The following is a 20,449-nucleotide window of genomic DNA, read 5'->3' as shown; positions in this document are numbered from 1 at the left end:
AGGCAGCCACACATCTGCTTTTTGCCACTTCTGACAAAGAAGCTAAGGCACTTTTCTAGAATTTTATGTAAATGGAATCCTGTAATGATTCTCTTTTGTGTCTGGCTTCTTTCTATCCACATGATAATGTTGACATTCATCCACAACACTGCGTATCAACAGTTCCTTTCTCTTCATGTTGAAGTTCGCACATGCCAAAATGGCCTTATCCATTCAGCTGTTGATGGACATTTGGGTTGTTTTCAGTTTCTGGCTATTACAAAATAAAGCTGCCTCGAACATTCACGTACAAGTCTTTGCGTGGACGTATGTTTTCATTTGTCTTCTATAAATACCTAGGCAAGGAATGGCTAGGTCATATGGTAGATGTCTGTTAAACATTTTGAGAAATTACCAGATTGTTTTCCAAAGTTACTCTGTCGTACATCCCCACCAGCATTGCATGGGAGTTGCATTCATTAACAGTCGGTGTGGTCAGTCGTAGTTTTTGCCATTTTGCTGGGTGCATAGTGGTATCTCACTGTGATTTAATTTACATTTCTCAGCAACTAATGATTTTGAGTATTTTTTAAATGGCTTATTTGCCATCAATATGTTCGGCGATACGTCTCTTCAAATCTTTGCTCATTTAAAAAAGATTGAGTTATTCTTGTTATTCTTGAGTGGTGACAGTTCTTCATATATTTTGAACAAATAACAGATGTTTTCTTCCAGTCTTTGGGTTTTTCCATTTTCATAACAGTGTCTTTGAAGGTGTAAAAGGTTTTAATTTTGATGAAGTCCAGCACATCATTTTTTTCTTTTATATTTGTGTGTTTTGTGTCCTATATAAAAATATTTGTGTAACCCAAGGTCACTAAGATGTGCTTCTGTTTTATTCTAGAAATGTTGTGGTTTTAGCTTTTACACTTGGGTCTGTTTTCCACTTAGAGTTAATTTTTGTAATGCAGTGTGGTGTAAGAGTTGAGGTTTGTATATTTGGATGTCCAATAGGATCGGCACCATTACTGGAAAGATTATTTTTTCATGATTGAATTACCTTGTTGTTTTTTTCTAAACTCAATTGGCCATATATATATATATATATATATATATATATATATATATATATACATATATATATATATATGTATGGGTTAATTTCTGGACTGATCAATATGTCTGTATTTAAGTACTGTAGCTTCATAATAAGTGTTAAAATGAGATAGTGTCAATCTTCCAACCTTGTTCTTTTTCAAAATTATTTTCACCATTTTAGGTCTTTTGCTTTAATATATAAATTTTAGAGTCAGTTTGCCAATTTATATGAGAATGCTTGATAGCATTTTCATTGTGATTGTGTTGAATGTAAGTATCAATTTTGGGAGATTGACAACAATATTGAGACATTTAACCCATTAGAATGATATATCTATCCATTTAACTCTTCTTTAATTTCTCTAGACATTATTTTGTAATTTCTTGTGTACAGGTTTTTTTATAACTCTTTACTCAAACTTATCACTAAGTAGTTCACATTTTTTGATACCATAATAAATGATATATATTTTTAAACTATATATTCTGATCATTTGTTGCTGGTATATAGAAAAAAAATTGATTTTGTACGTTGACTTCATAGACTGCAACCGTGTTCATTACTCTGATTAGTTCTGGTATCTTTTTTAAAGATTTCTTAGGATTTTTCTACATAAATGATCATGTCATTTATAAAAGAAGATGATTTTATCCCCATCTCCAATCTATTTGCCTTTTATTTCTTCCCCTTTTCTCCTTTACTGTACTAAGACCTTCATTATAACTTTGAAGAGTACTGTTGGGACCATAGTTCCCCATCATAGAGAGACTTGTTCTTCATCATTGTCTCATCATTGTTTTTCATCATCGTTTATGATATTAGCTGTAGGATTTTGGTTAATGCCCTTTATCAAATTCAGAAAGTTTCCTTCTGTTCTTACTTTGATGAGGATTTTTTAGCATGAGTGGATATAGAATTTGTCAAATGATTTTCTGTCTCCATTGAGACAATCATGGTTTTCCTTCTTTATTTAATGATGAATTACAGTGATAATTTTCAAGGCTAAATGACCTTGCTTTCCTGAGATAAACTTCACTTGGTTATATTATCCTTCTTATTTACTGTTGGACTTGAATTGTTAAAATTTTTGTTAGGAATTTTTGCATCTATGTTCATGAGGTAGACCGGTCCATGTTTTTCTCCCAGTGCCTTGGCTAGTTTTCATATGTGGTAATGCTGCTCTCATGTTCCCTCTGCTCGTGTTTCCTGAGTTTGTGGAGATTTAGTATTATTTTTTCCTTAACTGTTTGTTAAATTTACCAGTAGGCCATCAAAGTTTTTTCCTTGTAGGAAGGTTTTTAAGTATAAATTGAATTGTTTTAATAGATACAAAGCTGTTCCTGTTATTCATCTCCTTTTGAGTGAGCTTTGGTAGATTGTGTCTTCTAAGGGATTTTTTTTCATATTCTCCAAGTTGTCAAATTGACTAGCATACCATTGTCAGCATTCCTTTATTCTTTCAATATCTGTACTATCTGTATGTCACCTCTGTCATGTCTGATACTAATTTGTGTCTTTTTTTCATGATTAATCTACACAGAGATTTATCCATTTCATTGAGCTATTCAAATAATTAGCTTTTGATTTCATTATTTTTTCTTTTGTTTTATATCTTAATTATTTCTGTTCCTTATTTTAATTTTTCTTTTTAAATTTTATTTATTTATTTAATATAATTTATTGCCATGTTGGCTAACATACACTGTATACAGTGTGCTTTTGGTTTTGAGGGTAGATTCCTGTGGTTCATCGCTTACATACAACACCCAGGGCTCATCCCAACAAGTGCTCTCCTCAATTTACCCTCTCCCACCTTCAACCCTCAATTTGTTCTCTGTATTTAAGAGTCTCTTGTGGTTTGCCTCCCTCTCTGTTTGTAACTCTTTTTTTCCTCTTCCCTTCCCCCATGGTCTTCAGTTAAGTTAATTTTTCTTAAATTGGACTTAATTTGCTCATTTTCAAATTTAAGGTAGAAACTTGGGTCATTGATTTTAAACCTTTATGCTTTCATAATATACGTGTTTAATGCTATAAAATTCCTCTAATCACCGCCTGAGCTACCTCCTACAAATTTAGGTTATTATGTTAATGTTAACTCAGCTTAAAATATTTTCAGTCTTCTGCCCTGCTACCAGTCTCCCTCCTGAGCATCTGATGGAGGTCCATGGAAAAGAGCTTTTGAGTGGATTTGAACTCTTCCTTTGTGTTTGGGACTCCTAGGTATTCCAAACTGGCATGAAAACCCGTACTTCACCTTTAAGAATTTGTTAAAAATGTAACTCGGGGCACTTGGGTGGCTCAGTCGGTTAAGTGTCCAACTCTTGATATTGGCTCAGGATGGTGAGATCGAGCCCTGCATTCCTGTCAGCACAGAGCCTGCTTGGGATTCACTCTCTCTTCTCTCTCTGCCTCTCTCTCTCTCTCTCTGTCTCTCTCTCTCTCTCTCTCAAAATAAATAAGTAAACATTTTTAAAAAATGTTAACTGATTTCTTATTACCTGTTGGTATGACGACCACCGCTTTCTCCTGTGTTCTGTCAAAGGTTAAACAAATCATGTATCCATCTCTCCCTGGAGGGGCTTGTTACTCTGGAATTCGGTTTACCTGGTTCCTGTGTGGTTTCGGTTCCCTGATGGCCTCAAGGAAAGTCGTGAATTTAGATTACCTGACTTTGTCCTTATTGTTAGAATAGGAACCATGTTCTCTTTGGAAGCAAAATATTTGTTAATCATACTTTAGAAACAGCTTGTTTTTCTGCCCAGGACCCCAGCTGGAAAGGCAATTTGAGATGCTGAAACTTAGTCACTTCCAAAATGTCATAACTATTTCATCAGACACACTTCCTTCAGGTCATACTGTGAACTATTTCTACAAGAACACTGGAGTTAAGAGTCCATTTCATAAGATTATTTTCTTTGTGATATCACCTCAGATGGAACTTTATCCTACACTGCTGAAAGGACTTTTGAGTGGGCAGGCACGCAAACAGATATCAGTACTGGCTTTCTCATATAAACAGTGACGCAGCACCAGGGTTGGGAAGGCCATCCAATGGTATGTGGTCAGTATGGCTACCAGCTGACTGGTTCTAGCATCACGAACAAGCCATCTGCTGGTTATCTTGGAACATTTCCGGTGCTGGCGATTGCATCATTTTTCAGGGTAGCCCATTTTATCTTTTGTTAGTTTTGACAGTTATATGGTTCTTTCCTTTGAACCCAGACTTTGCTTTCTCTAGTCCATTCTTAGTTACCTGCTTCTGACTCTTTAGTTCAATGGGATGTAGCCTCGCATCTCCACATGTTAGTCAATAAGTATGAGCGGTGACCTTTCAAAAGTTTGCATCCTCCTTTCTTGATTCTGTTCTGCTCTTGCTTCAAATATAATCTCTGACCAACCATAATCCCTCACTAAAGTAACCCCAATTTTGAGCCCACCTCTAGTTTTCTGGGGGAAAAAATGTATTGCTATTCAGACTTCCCAGCTTTTAAGTCTTAGCATTTCCTAATGGTTTGCTGTTTGGATTTGTGTTCTGGGTGTCTGTGCTGTGTTGTCTTGGTAAAGAAATCTTGCCCTAGTTCCAGACCCTTTTAAGCCAAACTGCATGGTCATTTGTCAGTGGTCCTCAAGAGTAGAGAGGTATATCCTTCACTCTCTTCCAAACATGTTAATGCATTCAGCTTAGAGTCCCTTCAGATGCTTAAAGGAAGCTTTATATGCATTCTAGGTCATCTTTTTTTCGGGCTACACCCTAGTATCTTCTCCTGTGCTTCCTATGGGAAGTTTAACAAAAAAGGGAATATGTTGATTCAACCACAGGTAGGCACCCAAATTGTTATATTTCCAAATTGGTTTTTCTACTCTGCTTTCTAAATTTGTGTTGGATGAGAATTCTAATTATTACAAACTCAATACATTATAAACCCTGTTATCTTCACATTAAAAATTTTTTTGGAAAAAGATACACATGCACATAGCTCAAAGTATTAAATAGTTCTGCAAAGTTAGTTTAAAAAAAAAAAGAGCAGCCTTTAAGTTACCCCTTTTCTCCCTCCCCAGGAGCAATCTCTTACCACCACACTTAGCTAATTATTTTGGTATTTGCCCAATGTTTCTAACTAACATGCCGATACACTAATTTTTGATGTTTAAAAAAAGGGACCCTGAGAGCTCCCCTGCCCAGCATTTGAGGATTTTCCTTTCTTATCTTTTTCTATTGCGTGGACACCTCTATTTCTTGCATGCTTTCTCCCTTTTCCCGAGTTTGCGCTTCTGATTGATCCTACCCTTGGACAGCTTCTCGAGAAGGGGTACGTGAGAATGTCTGACATGTCTTCATTTCACTCCAACATGGAAGCCATAGTTTCGCTGAGTGGAAACTATCAGTTTTCCTTAGAATTTGGAAGGCATTTTGCATCGCCTTGAAAAAAAAAAAAAACTTTTACTTTTGAAATGATTTTAAATTGGCGGAAGAGTTACTAAGATGGTACAGAGGTCCTGACGCCCTTCACCTGGCCTCTCCTGTTGTCAACATTGCACATCATGACATGATAACGTGTCCGCGCTTAAGAAATTAACGTTGGCACACTGCTATTAACTCACCTGCAGACTTTGGTCGTATTTCACCCGTTTTTCCACCAACATCCTTTGTTCCAGGATTAAATCCAAGATACCAGATTGAAATGAGCCCTCGTGTGTCCTTGGTCTTCTCCAAACTGTGACAGTCGTTCAGTTTCCTTATTTTTAATGACTTTGATGCTTGTAAAGAGTACTGGCCAATATTTTTGTAGACTGTCCCTCCATGGGTTTGTCTGATGTTTTCTCCTGTTAAAACTTGGATTATGGATTTGGGGGAATAATATTGCAGCGGTGAAAGGGCCCTTCTCATCGCACCTTGTCAGGGGGGTGCATGACATCAACCTGACCTATTACTAGTGATGTTAACTTTGATCACTTGGTTTAAGGCGATACCTGCTAGGTTTCCTCCGTGAGCTTACTGTTTTTCCCTTTCCATTAAGCAGGTTGCTAAGTCCAGGTCATGCTCGAAGGGAGGGGGATTGATCTTCACCTCCTCGAGAGAGGAATATCACACAATTTGCGGGCATGAGTTAAAACCACCACAATAATGAATAAATATTTCGGGGGAGATATTTTGAGGCTACGCAAGCATTCTTTTTCTTCCCTAAAGGTTTACGCACTAATGTTAACATTCAACGTTTAGTCTCACCATCGCTTTTTAACCTCCAGTGTCCTTGTCAAGAAATCTATAACCATCCTAACTCCTGATCCTCAGAATTAGACTTTTCCAGTCAGGGAGGTGGCAGAATCTCTCCCTTCTTTTCTGTGTTCTGAAGTTTCATAAAAATATTTGCCACGAGACTATTTGTTTTGCTGGGGAGTGACGATATTTGCTTTCAAAGGAAAAGTACGTGTCGGGTGCTGTTGTTGTGAGGCAGGAACATGGGACTTGTTTTTCCTTATCATCTATTTTGAATTCTTTTTTCCTTTCTCCCAATGCAGGGCTTACCACCCAAAAGATGGAAGGCAGAAGTTACCCACCTGAGCTGCCCGGAGCCCACAGTGTTTGCTTTCTCACCTCTGGCTCCACGTTGGAGCTCTTTGAGGGAGATGTGGATACCAAGCTTTGAACAGTCCAAGAAAGAAGCCCAGGCACTAAGGTGGCTGGTTGATAGGAATAAAAATTTTTCAGCTCAAGAGTTTTGGGCCCTCGTGTTCAAGGACTAATTTCTACCAGTATCACAGTGATATAGACTACGGGGTTCTCTTGAGCTTTATTTTCTAGGTTGCCTTAACACTCGAATACAGTCGCTACTTTGTTGACTGTCCTTCAGGATAAGGATTAATTGCTGTAGTTCTCATAATGAGCCCTCTCAGCTAATGGATATGAATTACCCTTAGGGGTCACCTCTGTATTTTTTATACTAAAAAAGTGAATATGTCGTATGGACACTGGTCACCTTCAGTTTCCACGCCTGGACGGATGTACCTGCTGCCTTTTGTGGACGTCCAGCTAATGCGGAGTGAGTGCTTTCCTCGCCGCAAGGGAGGCGGAGGGTGGAGCTGTGGATTCTTGACACTCACCTCACTGTCTGCGGTTTATTAGTATTTGGCAAGCCCGGTGTCTTGATGCTAAGCATGAACATGAAATGCATTAGAACTTGGCAATGAGAGATTCCATCTGTTGGTTTCCAGGGATGTAAGTGAGTAATAAAAGCTGTGTGAATTTTATCGGCTGTTTAGTCTTCAAGTCAGAAGAACATACGCATGCCTGCCTTCTCCTTACTCTCACTACCTCTCTTTTCTTCTTTCCACCTTGCCCTGCGTCCTTCCCCGCTCGCCTCCCTAACTGGAATGTCTTAGGAAAACCTGCCTTCTCCTCGTGTATGTTGAACGGTGAGATGTTCTCAATTGTCTCTCACTCTGCAGAGCAGAAGAATAATCATATGATCCAGGCGGTACACCCTGTTCGTTTCCATCAGCATGAGAGTAGATGTCCCCAGGAACCCCAGTTGTGTTGAAGGTGATCTGTTTTTTCTTAGGATGATGCAATAGTGGGCAGCCCCACTGGTTTGTAAATGTCCCTTGTCATTTCTGATCCCGTCACAGAGAAGGTTCAGCTCTCCTGGCGGGATCATCCACTAGAGCTCCATGAAAGACCCGGAGAAAACACTGGCTCACATTTTCTTCCCGTGTGATGGTGGGGAGGCTTTTAGAGGATACTATAGCCCGTTGCCACCCAACGTGTCATGGCTTTGGTGCTCTTTATTGTGGAAAGGCCCAAGCCACAGAGGACAGTAGGAGTCCCTGACGCTCATGTCCCCAGTGTGGCACACGGGCAAAACTTAGGGTGGCTCCCGTGGTACCAGCTCCCCCTTTATCCCAAGCCAGTGCCTTTACATGCCAGCCGTGAACAGGCTCTTCCATAGGTAGTGCTCTAAGTGAGGCCTGAACCAATACATTCTAAGAAAGGTCACATTGTTATTTGGGAGAAGGTGTCTATGACTGGGTCCCTCTCCATCCCAGCACGGCCATTAGCTGAATATGATTTGGTACAAATCTCTTCCCTCCTTGGGCCTTAGTTTTTGTCCCTAAAAAGAAGTGATTGGGCTGGTCACTGAAGTTCTTTTCTGTGTCATGTTCTTTGTTTATCAAAATGAAGGCGTTTAGATTTGAAGATGTTTTCACTAAGGCAGTAACAAACCATTTAGAGCCTCTGCATGGTTTTAAAGGGAAGAGCGCTCTTTGGAGGAAGAAGCATCCTTTGTGGCTAGTGTTAGGGATAGAAAGTAGTTTATCTCTGCCATCTTTTCTGATAATATCCAAAGGGAAAGTCTTGGAAAGGGCAATTGTTTGTTAAAGGACCAGATTTTAAATTGTATATTAAATGAGTTTTGTTGTTGCTGTACTCTTCAAAGAAAGCCCAGGATGTGATTGGTGCCTCTGGGGAGTTATTACCAGAGAGCTTCAGTTCTCCATAAATGCCTTCAACTAATGCCCAGTGTTCATATGCTGCAGGTATGTTTTAAAGCTCAACGTTGCGTGTAGTTTTGTTCTATCTTGTTTCTTCATCAAGACTCCATAGATAAAAGTCTCCCTAAACTTTTCAGAAATATGTAGCCCTCAACAAATTTAGTGAAATGAATAATTGACCATTTAGCATGGTCTAAACATTTTGCGGAGGAAGGGGTCTGAGGAGAGGGAACTCCATGGGATTGAAAGTGAGGTGTGTTTCAAAGAAAATAAATTAGGAGTTCTTTGGGACTCTTTGAATACCCATACATTTGAGACTTTATTGTTGTTGTTTGTTTAGCAAATGTGTCGTGTGTGATAATTGCTGTCGTGGAGTGAGAGGCGTGTCCCCACTGTAGCAGGATTCTCATCTGCAAATGGGGAGCTGTGCACTTTTGAGGTCCATGCAGGCCCCCTCAGTACCATTCTATCTGTTGATCCTATCAGACCACACCCTTCTCTTTACCTCAGTGTCTCCATTCTGAACTACGATTAAGAAAGAGTCCTGTCTCACAGGGCTGCTGTGAAGGACTCTGTGCAGTGCAACATTCTGTTCAATGCATCAATACGTTTTGCTTGGTTTGTTCTCAAAGACTGTTTTTCAAAGTGATATGACAAGATGGATAGAAACCTTTTCAGAAACGTTGAAAAGAAGGCTTACCAGTGCAAGTCAATAGTCTTCAGAATCTTCGTGTGGAAAGATATCTTTGATCTTTGATCATGTAGCAAATCTAAAATTTCAGAACCCGAACGCCGACTGGCTTATTTGTTGCTGTTAAGGACTAGATTCTGGTGACTAGAACATCAGTTGAGATTATTACCGTTAACAGTAACAGATTGAACGCACACAGTGTTCTAGGCACTACTCAGAAGTGAAAGACAAGCAAAAATGAGCATCATTCCTTCTGAGTCACACATTGTATATTACATGTAGAACAATCTAGTATCTACAGAACACTACATGAATCCAAGCACAGTGCTGGCCTGAACTTGAGATGCCCAGTGTAATACTGTGCATATAAGAAAGTCATTAGTGTGCTCATAATTCCTGCTAAAGAGGACAAGGCATTAGGGGAATCCGATGTAGAGTTAATTTTCAGTGAATGATGTTGATTATCTAAAGCAACATGGGTACAGTTCTGCATAAATGACATATGTCTTTCTTGGAATCATCAAGATATAGGTTGTGGAAGTTCACAGGCTGAGAATAATGGTGGTTAGTTTATGTTTCAAGTGGCTTTGCAATCCTGAATATCCTAGGAAGAACTTTCTTACCCTTCTTTAGGGAATTTCCTTTTTTTGTTTTCCCTTTTGTTGTTGTCATTAGTGATACTGCCTTTACTGCATAATTCTGATATCAACATATATCTTTATTTTCTTCTGATTACAGAAATTAAAACGCCTGAAAAACTTGGGATGTAGAATTACGAGCTGTGACTCTAGAATAAGAAAACCGGTTTTAGTCCCCACGCTCCAGTACCCCATCTGTATTACCTTGGCCAAGTTATTTGGCCTTCTAAGCTTCAGTTTGCTCACTGGGAAAGCTTATTACAGGTCAGCCTCTCTGTGAGGTTGTTGTGAAGGGTAAGTGAGCCAGAATTCATCTTCACTGCACAAATACTCGCTGTCGTTGTTACAGCTATGTGTGGCCATCAGCCTTTGCGAAGACCTTGACTGAGATTCGTGCAGAACAAAGGCATTGGTAATGATAGTGTCAGCAGTGGTACCCTTCTGTTTGTCATTTAGTTATTTGGTACACATGGATTGTTAGGAGACAGGCATTGTGTTTGGCACCTCAGCAGATGTGAATTAGGCACGGGAGAGCGGTGTGAAGGGGTCTGGGTAGGGACCGAGAGGAATGCTCAAATTGTACTGTCTCTCCCCTCCATGGGATTTCTGATGGAGTTTTATACAACGCTCCTAAAAGCATAATGGGAATCGAACAACCTCTTTAGGGTAGCTGTGCAAACCCAACAAAACCCAGTGCAGGGGCGCCTGGGTGGCTCAGTCGGTTGAGTGTCTGACTTCGGCTCAGGTCATGACCTCATGGGTTCGTGAGTTCGAGCCCTGCGTCGGGCTCTCTGCTGTCAACGCAGAGCCTACTTCAGATCCTCTGTCTCCCTTGTCTGTGACCCTTCCGGCTCGTGCTCTCCCTCTCTCTCTCTCTCAAAAATAAACATTAAAAAATATATTTAAACCCAGTGCAATGATGTCTGGCAAAAGCCTTTCAATTTTGCAGTTCTCAGTCTTGAGGGGAGCCTGTTCGATGTGCCCATACCAAGAGAGGAGGGAAAGGTGACCAGGTCTGGAAGTTCTGCCTCTCTTACTTATTAACTGAAAAACAAACAAACAAACAAAAACAAAACAAAAAACAAGAAAGAGGAGGAACCTGCTCAGGACTTCTGAGAGACAAGCCCTGTTTTGTTCGTCGTATGTTACCGATGCGAGAATATGAGTGCAAAGCACGGGAGCTCTCTGTTTAGTCACAGGAACCTCTCTTGCGAATAGATTTGGCCCATCAATCTCCTGGGTCTAACCCGTTAAATTAATGACCCATTGATGGTGGTGGTGGGATTATTAGGGAGATGGGCAAGGGGCAGAGGTGTGGGGAGGAGCAGAAGCGCTCTCCATGATTTTTGTCATCTCAACTCATTGGGCTTCACAGCCAAGCCTGTGGTCATTTGGGGATGTGGCTGCATCCCTAAGGGGTGTGACCAGCCATGATTTGACGGGGACCTCCTTTCACCTTCCTGAGGCTTCTTCCCAGATAGCTACCCTTGCTCCTTTGTGTCCCCTTGGAACCATGGACATGAGAAGTTCAGCTGTTGTCTCTGAAACCTCTGAAATGAATCAGAAGGGGACACCGATTGGGGCGCCTGGGTGGCTCAGTCGGCTGAGCATCCGACTCTCGATTTCGGCTCAGGTCTTGATCCCAGGGTCGTGCCCTGCAGTCGGGCTCTGCACTGAGCGTGGAGGCTGCTTGAGATTCTCTCCCTCTGCCCCTTTCCCCTGCTCACTCTCTCCCTTTCCCTAAAATAAAAAAATAAAGTAAACAAGAACTACACACTGCTAAATGCCTCCAAGGGTGTTTTGAACATTAGGTGAAAACTTGATTCCCTATTTTATTTCTCATGCAAACCACGGCCACATCATCCAACCTCGTTCACCAGAGGAGGTCACACAATCAGCCTGAATAGGCCACTATGGACACTTGGAATTTTGCTTTCATATACAACTTCATTTTCAAAAAATGGGCCAAGTGGGTAATTGAAGAAACTTAGAGACCATCAGGGTGGGTAGGGGGTGATATGAATGGTTTCGAGGCAGGGGCATTATTTTATCCCAGGAGCCTTTGAAATCAGCCTAACGTAAGTTGCTTCTATATACAGCTCAACATGACCGTGGGCACGTATCTGGTGAGTCGCACCCAGAAAAAGGCAGTTTTATTTAAGAATGTCCTTGATGAAGCAGTAAAAATGATTAATTTTATTAAACCTTGATCTCTGAGTACATGTCTTTTTAAGATTCCGTGTGACAAAATGGGGAAGTATCCGTAAATCACTTCTGCACCTCAAAGCACAATGGGAATCGCAAGGGAAAGCACTTGTGTGCTTGTTCGAGGTGTGAACCGATTTAACAGCTTTTGCCTGTAATTCCATCTCTACTCAAAAGAGCATCTGGCAACCTACGGCTATCCGGGCTTGGGTTTTTGTGCGTCAGCTGCGTGAACACAAAGTGAGCCTGTCACTTTAAGAAAGCTGATGGATGTTGTTGCCCATGATAACATTTCAGCTTTTGAGCGCAAGTTAGGATGTGCTTGATTGGTGGTGATATTAACAAACGCTGCGTTTGACATTGCCTGAAAACAGAGATGATGCTGTGTCAGAGTGTTTTTAGTTTATTAGTTTGTTTTTATAATTCTAAGAAAGGAAAAGATGGTGTCAGGTACTGGAGAGAGAACAATTTTTTAAAAATTAAATTAAAAATTTTTTTTTTTAGTTCAAGACTTCCGTAAGTGAAAATGGAACTTCCAGTGGGAGAGTTTTTAAATTATTGATTACTTACTTGCAAATTGGGGTAAATAGGGGTGCCTGGGTGGCTCAGTTGGCTAAGTGTCCTACTCTTGATTTCAGCTCAGGTCATGATCCCATGGTTTGTGGGACCGAGCCCTGCATCAGGCTCTGTGCTGACAGCACAGATCCTCCCTGGGATTCTCTCTCTCTCTCCATCTCTTCGCCCCTCCTCTGTCTGTGCTTTGTCTCCCTCAAAATAAATAAATAAACTTAAAAAAAGAAAGAAAGAAAATTGGGGTAAGATAAAAAGTATGAAAGGTTTCATTGAGGGAAAAGAAGCCTTTGTTATTTAAGTCAGAAACAACAAAAAATGTATTAAGGAACAGGAAAAATACTTTAAAAATAGATTAAAAAAATATCGTTACTCTGGTGACTCAATGTCAGTCTGCCTGGAATTTATTAATATATTGAATACATTTTTTTTAATGTTTATTTATTTCTGAGAGAGAGAGAGAGACAGAGCATGAGCAGGGGAGGGGCAGAGAGAGAGGGAGACACACAATCCCAAGCAGGCTCCAGGCTCTGAGCTGTCAGCACAGTGGGGCTTGAACCCACAAACCACGAGATCATGACCTGAGCTGAAGTTGGACGCTTACCCAGCTGAGCCCCCAGGCGCCCTTGAATACATTTTTATTGAGCTCTTACTACGTGCCAGGAATTATTCTGGGCCACAGACACCCAGCAGCAAATGGAACCCACCAAGCCCCTGCCACTATAGAGCTGACATTCTGATTTGTTTAGGGGAATGAGAATGGAAATGCTTTAGCGAAATAGAAATCACTGCCTGGAAGCTTTATTTTATCAGAGCCCCATGGGATGGAATTTACCTCCTGACTCCTTACCACCACATTTGAAACATGAGATGTGATATAAATGGGTTATACTGATAGAGTGTATTAAACATGCTATATTGACAAGATATGTTAAAAGTACTAAGGGTTCAGGGGTGCCTGGGGGCACAGTTAAACGTCCGACTCTTGATTTCAGTTCAGGTCATGATCTCACAGTTCACGAGATCGAGCCCTGTGTTGGGCTCCACACTGAACTTGAAGCCTGCCTGGGATCCTCTCTCTGTGTCTCCGTCTCTCTCTCTCTCTCTCTCAATCTCTCTCTCTCTCTCTCTCCTTTGCCCTCTGTCCTTCCCCTACTCTCTCTCTCTCTCAAAATAAATGAATAAAAATTTTTTTAAAAAAATTAAAAAGAAAACTAAGCATTCAAATTTGAAGTGAGTTGGCAAGTCTAGAAGCAAATCCTGTCTCTAATCTTTTCACTGTTTACTCCGTTGTTTTATTCCTGTTTCTCGGAAAAGGAGACATTTCTTCTGTCAACCTTGGGTGATTTCTGGCAAGAATAAGAACTCTGACTTGGGGATTAGCAATGAAGACGGCGGGCCCACTGGGCAAGCAGGTCCACTCTGCCGAAACTGCATCTGTTCACCGTAAGTATAGAGGCTGGGGCCGGTCAGCATTTGCTTTGTCATGGTGCCTGGAAAAGTTTTATCTTACAAGCTGTATTCAGTCATCGTGTGTATAGTTCACACACCATTAATAAGAAGACTCATTTCATCACTGAAATAATATTATCTGTGAGTCTGAGAGAACACAGGTCACTTAGATGAGCATCTTCCAGTAGTGAAGTAGGATCACAGATGTCTTCTATTTCCTGTTTTCATGGCCTAAAATCCCAGCCTCCGAATGCTCCCGCCTGGAGGTGATGGAGCAGGAACAATAAAAAGGAAATCTGTGATGTCCCCTCCTTATATGTTTGTTTCTTGATTTTCGCTATAGCTCTGGGGATGCCATTAAAAATACATTTTGGTAATGTTTATTCAGAAAGATGGTGCCGCCCTCTGTGCCTTTTAGCAGCATGTATTTTCCGGAAAGACTGTGACAATAGGTTGATGGCCTTATGATTTATTTTCCGAACGGGGACACTCTTGAGTGAAAGGGGAGCCATTAATTAAGCCAGGACGATAGACATAAACTAGGACGCGTGGTCATCCTTGCCATAGGGAATGTAGGAGGCAACGTCACGTTTTGGCACCACTGTGTTCCAGAACAGTCTCTGAGCATGGGGTGCTCAGATGAGGAAAAGGTTTATAGTATTGATTAATACATATTGGATGCTGTCCTGTGTAATGGCACTTAGTTGTTGCAATAACCGTTTGAGGTAGATGGTTTTCTCCCCTGCTTATAACACAAAACGCAGTAGGTGCACCTGGGTGGCTCAGTCAGTTAAGCTTCCGAATCCTGGTTTCGGCTCAGGTCATGACCTCGTGGTTCATGAGTTTGAGCCCTGCATCGGGCTCTATGCTGACAGCACAGAACTTGCTTGGGATTCTCTCTCACACTCTTTGCCCCTCTCGGTTGCTCTCTTTCTCTCAAAATAAATAAACTTTAAAAATTAAAAAAAATAAATAAAAGAACACAATAAAACTCAGTTGAATCATGGCGGGGTGACATTTTAAGCAGTTTGAAGTGACAGAAGCCATTGTTTGAGCTTTGCCAATAGCTTTTTTAGTGGTAGAGATCTCTACGTCTCCTGGGTAGAGGTGATCTGTACTCCAGCAAGAACCTTTTGATCAGTTGGTTTACATGTGGCAAGGTCAGGTGATTGGGTCCCCTTTGTTCTGGAGGAAGGGAGGAATTTTTTGTGCTTAGAAAAGGTGGTTCTCTCGAATACCTTAGTTATGGATGAATCAAAAACCAATTATAGGGGAAGAAGTGGAAATTTGAGTAGAATAGGTGTTGTGGACTCTCGAAAATCACTGACTCGGAGCATCTATTCTCCCCACCTTCCAGAACCTATTTCCCTGCATCTTTTGACAACGTTTTAGAACTGCAGAAAAGTGGCAACACTCAATATGTCTTCAATGAGATTCACCAGTTTGTAACATTTTGCCACATTTGCTTTACATCCTATTTATTTATTTATTTGTTTTGCCATTTAAAAGTAAGTTGTGAAATAGAAGACATCCAAGTTGGTAAGGAAGAAGTAAAACTTTCGCTATTTGCAGATGACATGATATTCTATATAGAAAAACCCTAACGACTCCACCAAAATACTACTAGAACTGATAATTGAGTAAAGTCACAGCATACAAGATCAATGTGCAGAAATCTGTTGCATTTCTATACATTAATAATGAAGCAGCAGAAAGAGAAATTAAGAAAATCCCATTTACAATTGCACCAAAAATTATAACCAAAGAGGTGAAAGACCTGTACTCTGAAAACTACAAAGCATTAATGAAAGAAATTGAAGACGACACAAAGAAATGGAAAGACATTCCATGCTCACGGATTGGAAGAACAAATATTGTAAAAATGTCTATCCTACCCAAAGCAATCTATAGATTTAATGCAATCCTTATCAAAATGTCAATAGCATTTTTCACAGAGCTAGCACCAACAATCCTAAAGTTTATATGGAACCACAAAAGACCGCAAAATAGCCAAAGCAATTTTGAAAAAGCAAAGCAAAGCTGGAGGTAACACAATTCCAGACTTCAAGTTACATTACAAAGCTGTAGTAATCAAAACAGTATGCTACAGGCACAAAACAGTATGGTACTGGCACAAAAATAGACACATAGATCAATGGAATAGAATAGAATACCCAGAAAGAAACCCATAAATATATGGCCAATTAATCTTTGTTAAAGCAGGGAAGACTACCCAATGGTAAAAAGTCAGTCTCTTCAACAAGAGGTGTTGGGAAAACTGGACAGCTACATGCAAAAGAGTGAAACTGGACCATGTTCTTACACCATATGTAAAAGTAAATTCGAAATCGATTCAAGACCTAACTGTGAGACCTGAAACCATACAAATTCTTGAAGAGAGCACAGTCAGTAAGGTCTCCGATATAGGCCATAACAACATTTTTCTAGATTAGTCTCCTGAGGCAAGGGAAATAAAAGCAAAAATAAACTATAGGGACTACATCAAAATAAAACGCTTCTGCACAGCGAAGGAAACAACCAACAAAGCTAAAAAACAATCAACAAAACTAAAACCTATTTTCCCAACAGAATGGGAGAAGATATTTCCAACAAAGGCTTTGTATCCAAAATGTATAAAAAACTTATAAAACTCTACACCCAAAAAGCAAGTAATCCAATTAAAAAATGGGCAGAAGAGGGGTGCCTGGGTGGCTCAGTCAGCTAAGTGTCCAACTTTGGCTCAGGCCATTATCTCTCAGCTCATGAGTTCAAGTCCCATGTCGGGCTTTCTGCTGTCAGCACAGAGTCGGCTTCAGATCCTCTGTCTCCTCCTCTTTCTGCCCCTCTCCAGATTGTTCTCTCTCTCTCAAAATAAATAAATAAAAACTTTTAAAAAATGGGCAGAAGACACGAACAGACATTTCTTCCAAGAAGACACCCAGATGGCCAACAGACACATGAAAAGATGCTCAGCATCACTCATCATCAGGGAAATGTGAATCAAAACTACAATGAGATATCACCTCACACTGTCAGAAGGGCTAAAATCAAAATACAGGAAACAACAGGTGCTGGCGAGGATGTAGAGAAAAAGGACCTTCTTGCCTGACTGATGGGAATGAAACCTGATGCAGCCACTGTGGAAAACAGTATGGAGTTTTCTTTAAAAGTTAAAAATTGAAGTGTCCTACAATCCAGTAATTGCACTACACGGTATTTACCCCCAAAACACAAAAACTAATTCAGAGAGATACATGCACCCCTATGTTTATAGCAGCATTATATACAATAGCCAAATTATGGAAGCAGCCCATGTCCATCAACAGATGAATGGATAAAGAATTGGTTTATATACACAATGGAATATTATTCAGCCATAAAAAATGAAGTCTTGCCATTTATAATGACATGAATGGAACTTGAGAATGAAATAAGTCAGAGAAAGACAAGTACCATATGATTTCACTCATATGTGGAATTTAAGAAACAAAACAAATGAGCAAAGGAAAAAGAGAGAGAGAGAGAGAGAGAGAGACAAGCCAAGAAACAGACTCTTAACTACTGAGAACAAATTATGGTTACCAGAGGGGAGATGGGGGGCGCGGGAGTAAAACAGGTGATGGGGATTAAGGAGTGTACTTGTAATGTATGGAATTGTTGAATCACTATTGCACGCCTGAAACTAATATAACACTGTATGTTAACTATACTGGAATTTTAAAAAAGTTGCAAATGTCACCTCCCCACCATCTTCTATGAAGGACATTCTTCTAAATAACCACAATCCCATGATCACACTCAAGGAATGAAACGCTGACACAATAATATTATCTAATACACATACCATATTCACAGTTTCTCAACCTTACAAATGATGAGTTATTACAGCTGTTTCTTGTTTTCAATCCAACTGAGAATCTCATATTTCCTTTATTTCTTATATATCTTTAATCTCTTTTAATTTAGCAGAGTTGTCTTATTTTACTTTGTTTTGTTTGCTTTTGGTCTTTTGTTGACACAGATATTTTTGAAGAGTCAAGACCATCTGTCTTGTAGAATATTCCATAATCTGGATTTATCTGAATGCTTTCTCGTGATTAGATTCATGGACCCCTTCTGTTTTGAAGTTCAACATCACCTCTGATGCACTGGAGACTTTAACCAAGGCCCCTGCCAGAGAAGACTCCAACACTTCCCTCTCCACGTAGAGATTCACTAGATGAGAAAAGGGAATCTGAGGCAATGACTCAGGCTTAACAACCAGGTTTAGAGGATGGTTAGTTATTTTTGTAGTGTGTGTGTGTGGAGGGGGTGGGGGTGTGATGAATATCAGATTGAGAGAATAAAGAGGAGGAAGTGGAGAAGGGGAAAGAAAAGAAAACTAACAAGGTGTTTTGGTATTGTTTTTTTTTGTTGTTGTTTTTGAAACCAACATTTTATTGAGCTCTCCTACCTCTCAGAAATCTATCCCAGCAGATTTTCTCTTTGCCATGGGCATCACAGACACGGGGGTGCGGCCAGCACTCCCCCTATGCCCGCCTATGGCCCATCTGGGAGGGGAAGCCTCCTTCCCAGGACAGGCCACTGCACGTACGATGCAGGGCCAGGAGAGCAAGTCCAGCGAGGCCTTGGTGCTGGCAGTTAACCAGTAACGACCCGAGAGGTATGATGAATTCATTTCTCCTGCAAAAAGAAAAAAAAACCTAGTATGAAACCTCAGTAGTGTTCCAGCACTCAGAGTTTAAATATTAAAAAGGGATCATCAGAAAACAGTTAAAAAAGACAACAAAACCAACTGAAGCCACTTCCTGGTGGGGGGGGGGGGTGTGCAGAGGCCAGCCCTGCACCCTCCCACCCTCACCCCACACTGAGCAGCAGCAGGTGTCACTGGAGAAGGTGAAGCCCCAAACCTAGCAGCAGCAACAGCAGCAGCAGGGACAGCGCCAGCCGGTGCCCTGGGTTGGGGGACAACTGTGGGATCAAGGAGACGGGGTAGGTGGCGAGAGGTGAGGACTTCAGCCTTGAACAGGTGTGCTCATTCTGCAATGCCTCCTATGCTCGCTCTGTGGACGCAGGGGTGAGCCCTGAGTGGCTGGGAGTGGGGTGGGCCGAATGAGTCAGGGAAGGTGGAGAACACAGGAGCACCCACTCCTAACTGAAGAGGTCTGGAACAAGTTGACCAGAAAGAGGGGCACAGGTGGGGCGGGGCAATGGCCCCAAGAACAGGGCAGAGGAGGAGAAGCCAGCCCACCCAGGCTGTGGCTCGTCTCCTGGGGACTCAGAGGGAGGAATGGAGAGTGGTCAGGAGAGGTGCTCAAGGGAGGAGGCACCTGCTGGGTAGATGAGGGAGGAAGCACCCATGTCTGCCAGACGAAGGCGCTCCTGGCAGAAGGAGAGGCATGAGCACAGGTGGCGAAGCAGGCAAACACGCTCAAGAATTCAAGCATGGAGTCAGTAAACCAGGCGTCTCAAAGCCAAAGGCCTCTGGGACCAGGCACAAGCGGAAAAGTGGGGAAGCAAGCATGACAAGACAATAGGGAGTAGTGGGGCCTGTGGTACTCAGAGAGGATATGCCCTAGGGAGTATCACCCCATGCAGGAGGGTAAGTCAAGGTCATGAAATCTCAAGGCTTCTTTACCCTGTCCCTGATAGGGGCAGGAAGCTCCAGATCCTTATGTTCTCCCTGAGATTAGTGAGACCGTCCGAGAAACTTCTAAGAGCACCTGTCAGGCCTGTCTGCTTGTGGGTGAAGGCCAGGCTGTACCTGGACAGCCCGGGCAGCTCGCCGATGTGGGACAGCATCCACCTGACTTCCATCTTGTCCCTGATGAAGGCTGCCGCATGGCCACGTCGTCAGGTTTGTTGCTGTTAGGGGAGGGCCCAGGACATAGGAACCCCATGAGATCGGTCATGCCAGGAAGGTCCAGAATTTCTGGGCTATGCTCCTGCAGGAAGGTGCTCAAAATGACGGCCCTGGAGAGGGGTACTTCCAGAGACATTTCTTCTCTCGCGTCAGAGGTGGTGGTGGCGGTGGCAGTGGTGGAGCCGGGAGGCGTGTTGTCTCTAAAGAGAAAAATATGTGGTAGAAAGAACAGTCGTGGTGGTAGAGAATGGAGACATATGGTGTAAAAATTAATTTTTCCAGCTTTTTTCTCTTTAAGGCAATTATAAAGCAGAACAGCTCTTTAGGCTAATAGACCCCTAACGTTCTATGATTTATTAGAATAATTAGAAAGGGAGATAAAACCCTTTTGAGATAGGAAGTTGGAAGCTCACATTTTTGAAAACGTGATTTTTTTTATTACCTAAGATAATGAAGCAGGA

The 20,449-nt window shown here is 41.4% G+C and overlaps 1 protein-coding gene across 4 annotated transcripts in view; it reads left to right on the top strand.

Annotated features, from left to right (window-relative positions):
- Nucleotides 1–7,327, top strand: part of FUT10 (fucosyltransferase 10) — an 88,884-nt gene extending 81,557 nt beyond the window's left edge. For all 4 annotated transcript variants that reach the window (XM_042934500.1, XM_042934502.1, XM_042934503.1 and 1 more), the window contains one exon: nucleotides 6,599–7,327. In XM_042934500.1, coding sequence (XP_042790434.1) covers nucleotides 6,599–6,823 — 225 coding nt within the window. In that variant the 3' untranslated portion in view covers nucleotides 6,824–7,327. The remainder of the gene's footprint in view (nucleotides 1–6,598) is intronic.
- The last annotated feature ends 13,122 nt before the right edge of the window (nucleotides 7,328–20,449 follow it).

This window comes from Panthera leo, chromosome B1, assembly GCF_018350215.1.
Source record: "Panthera leo isolate Ple1 chromosome B1, P.leo_Ple1_pat1.1, whole genome shotgun sequence".
Taxonomy (NCBI): Eukaryota; Metazoa; Chordata; class Mammalia; order Carnivora; family Felidae; genus Panthera; species Panthera leo.
Note: the sequence above shows the minus strand (reverse complement) of the source record. Positions and strands in the feature narration are given on the sequence as shown.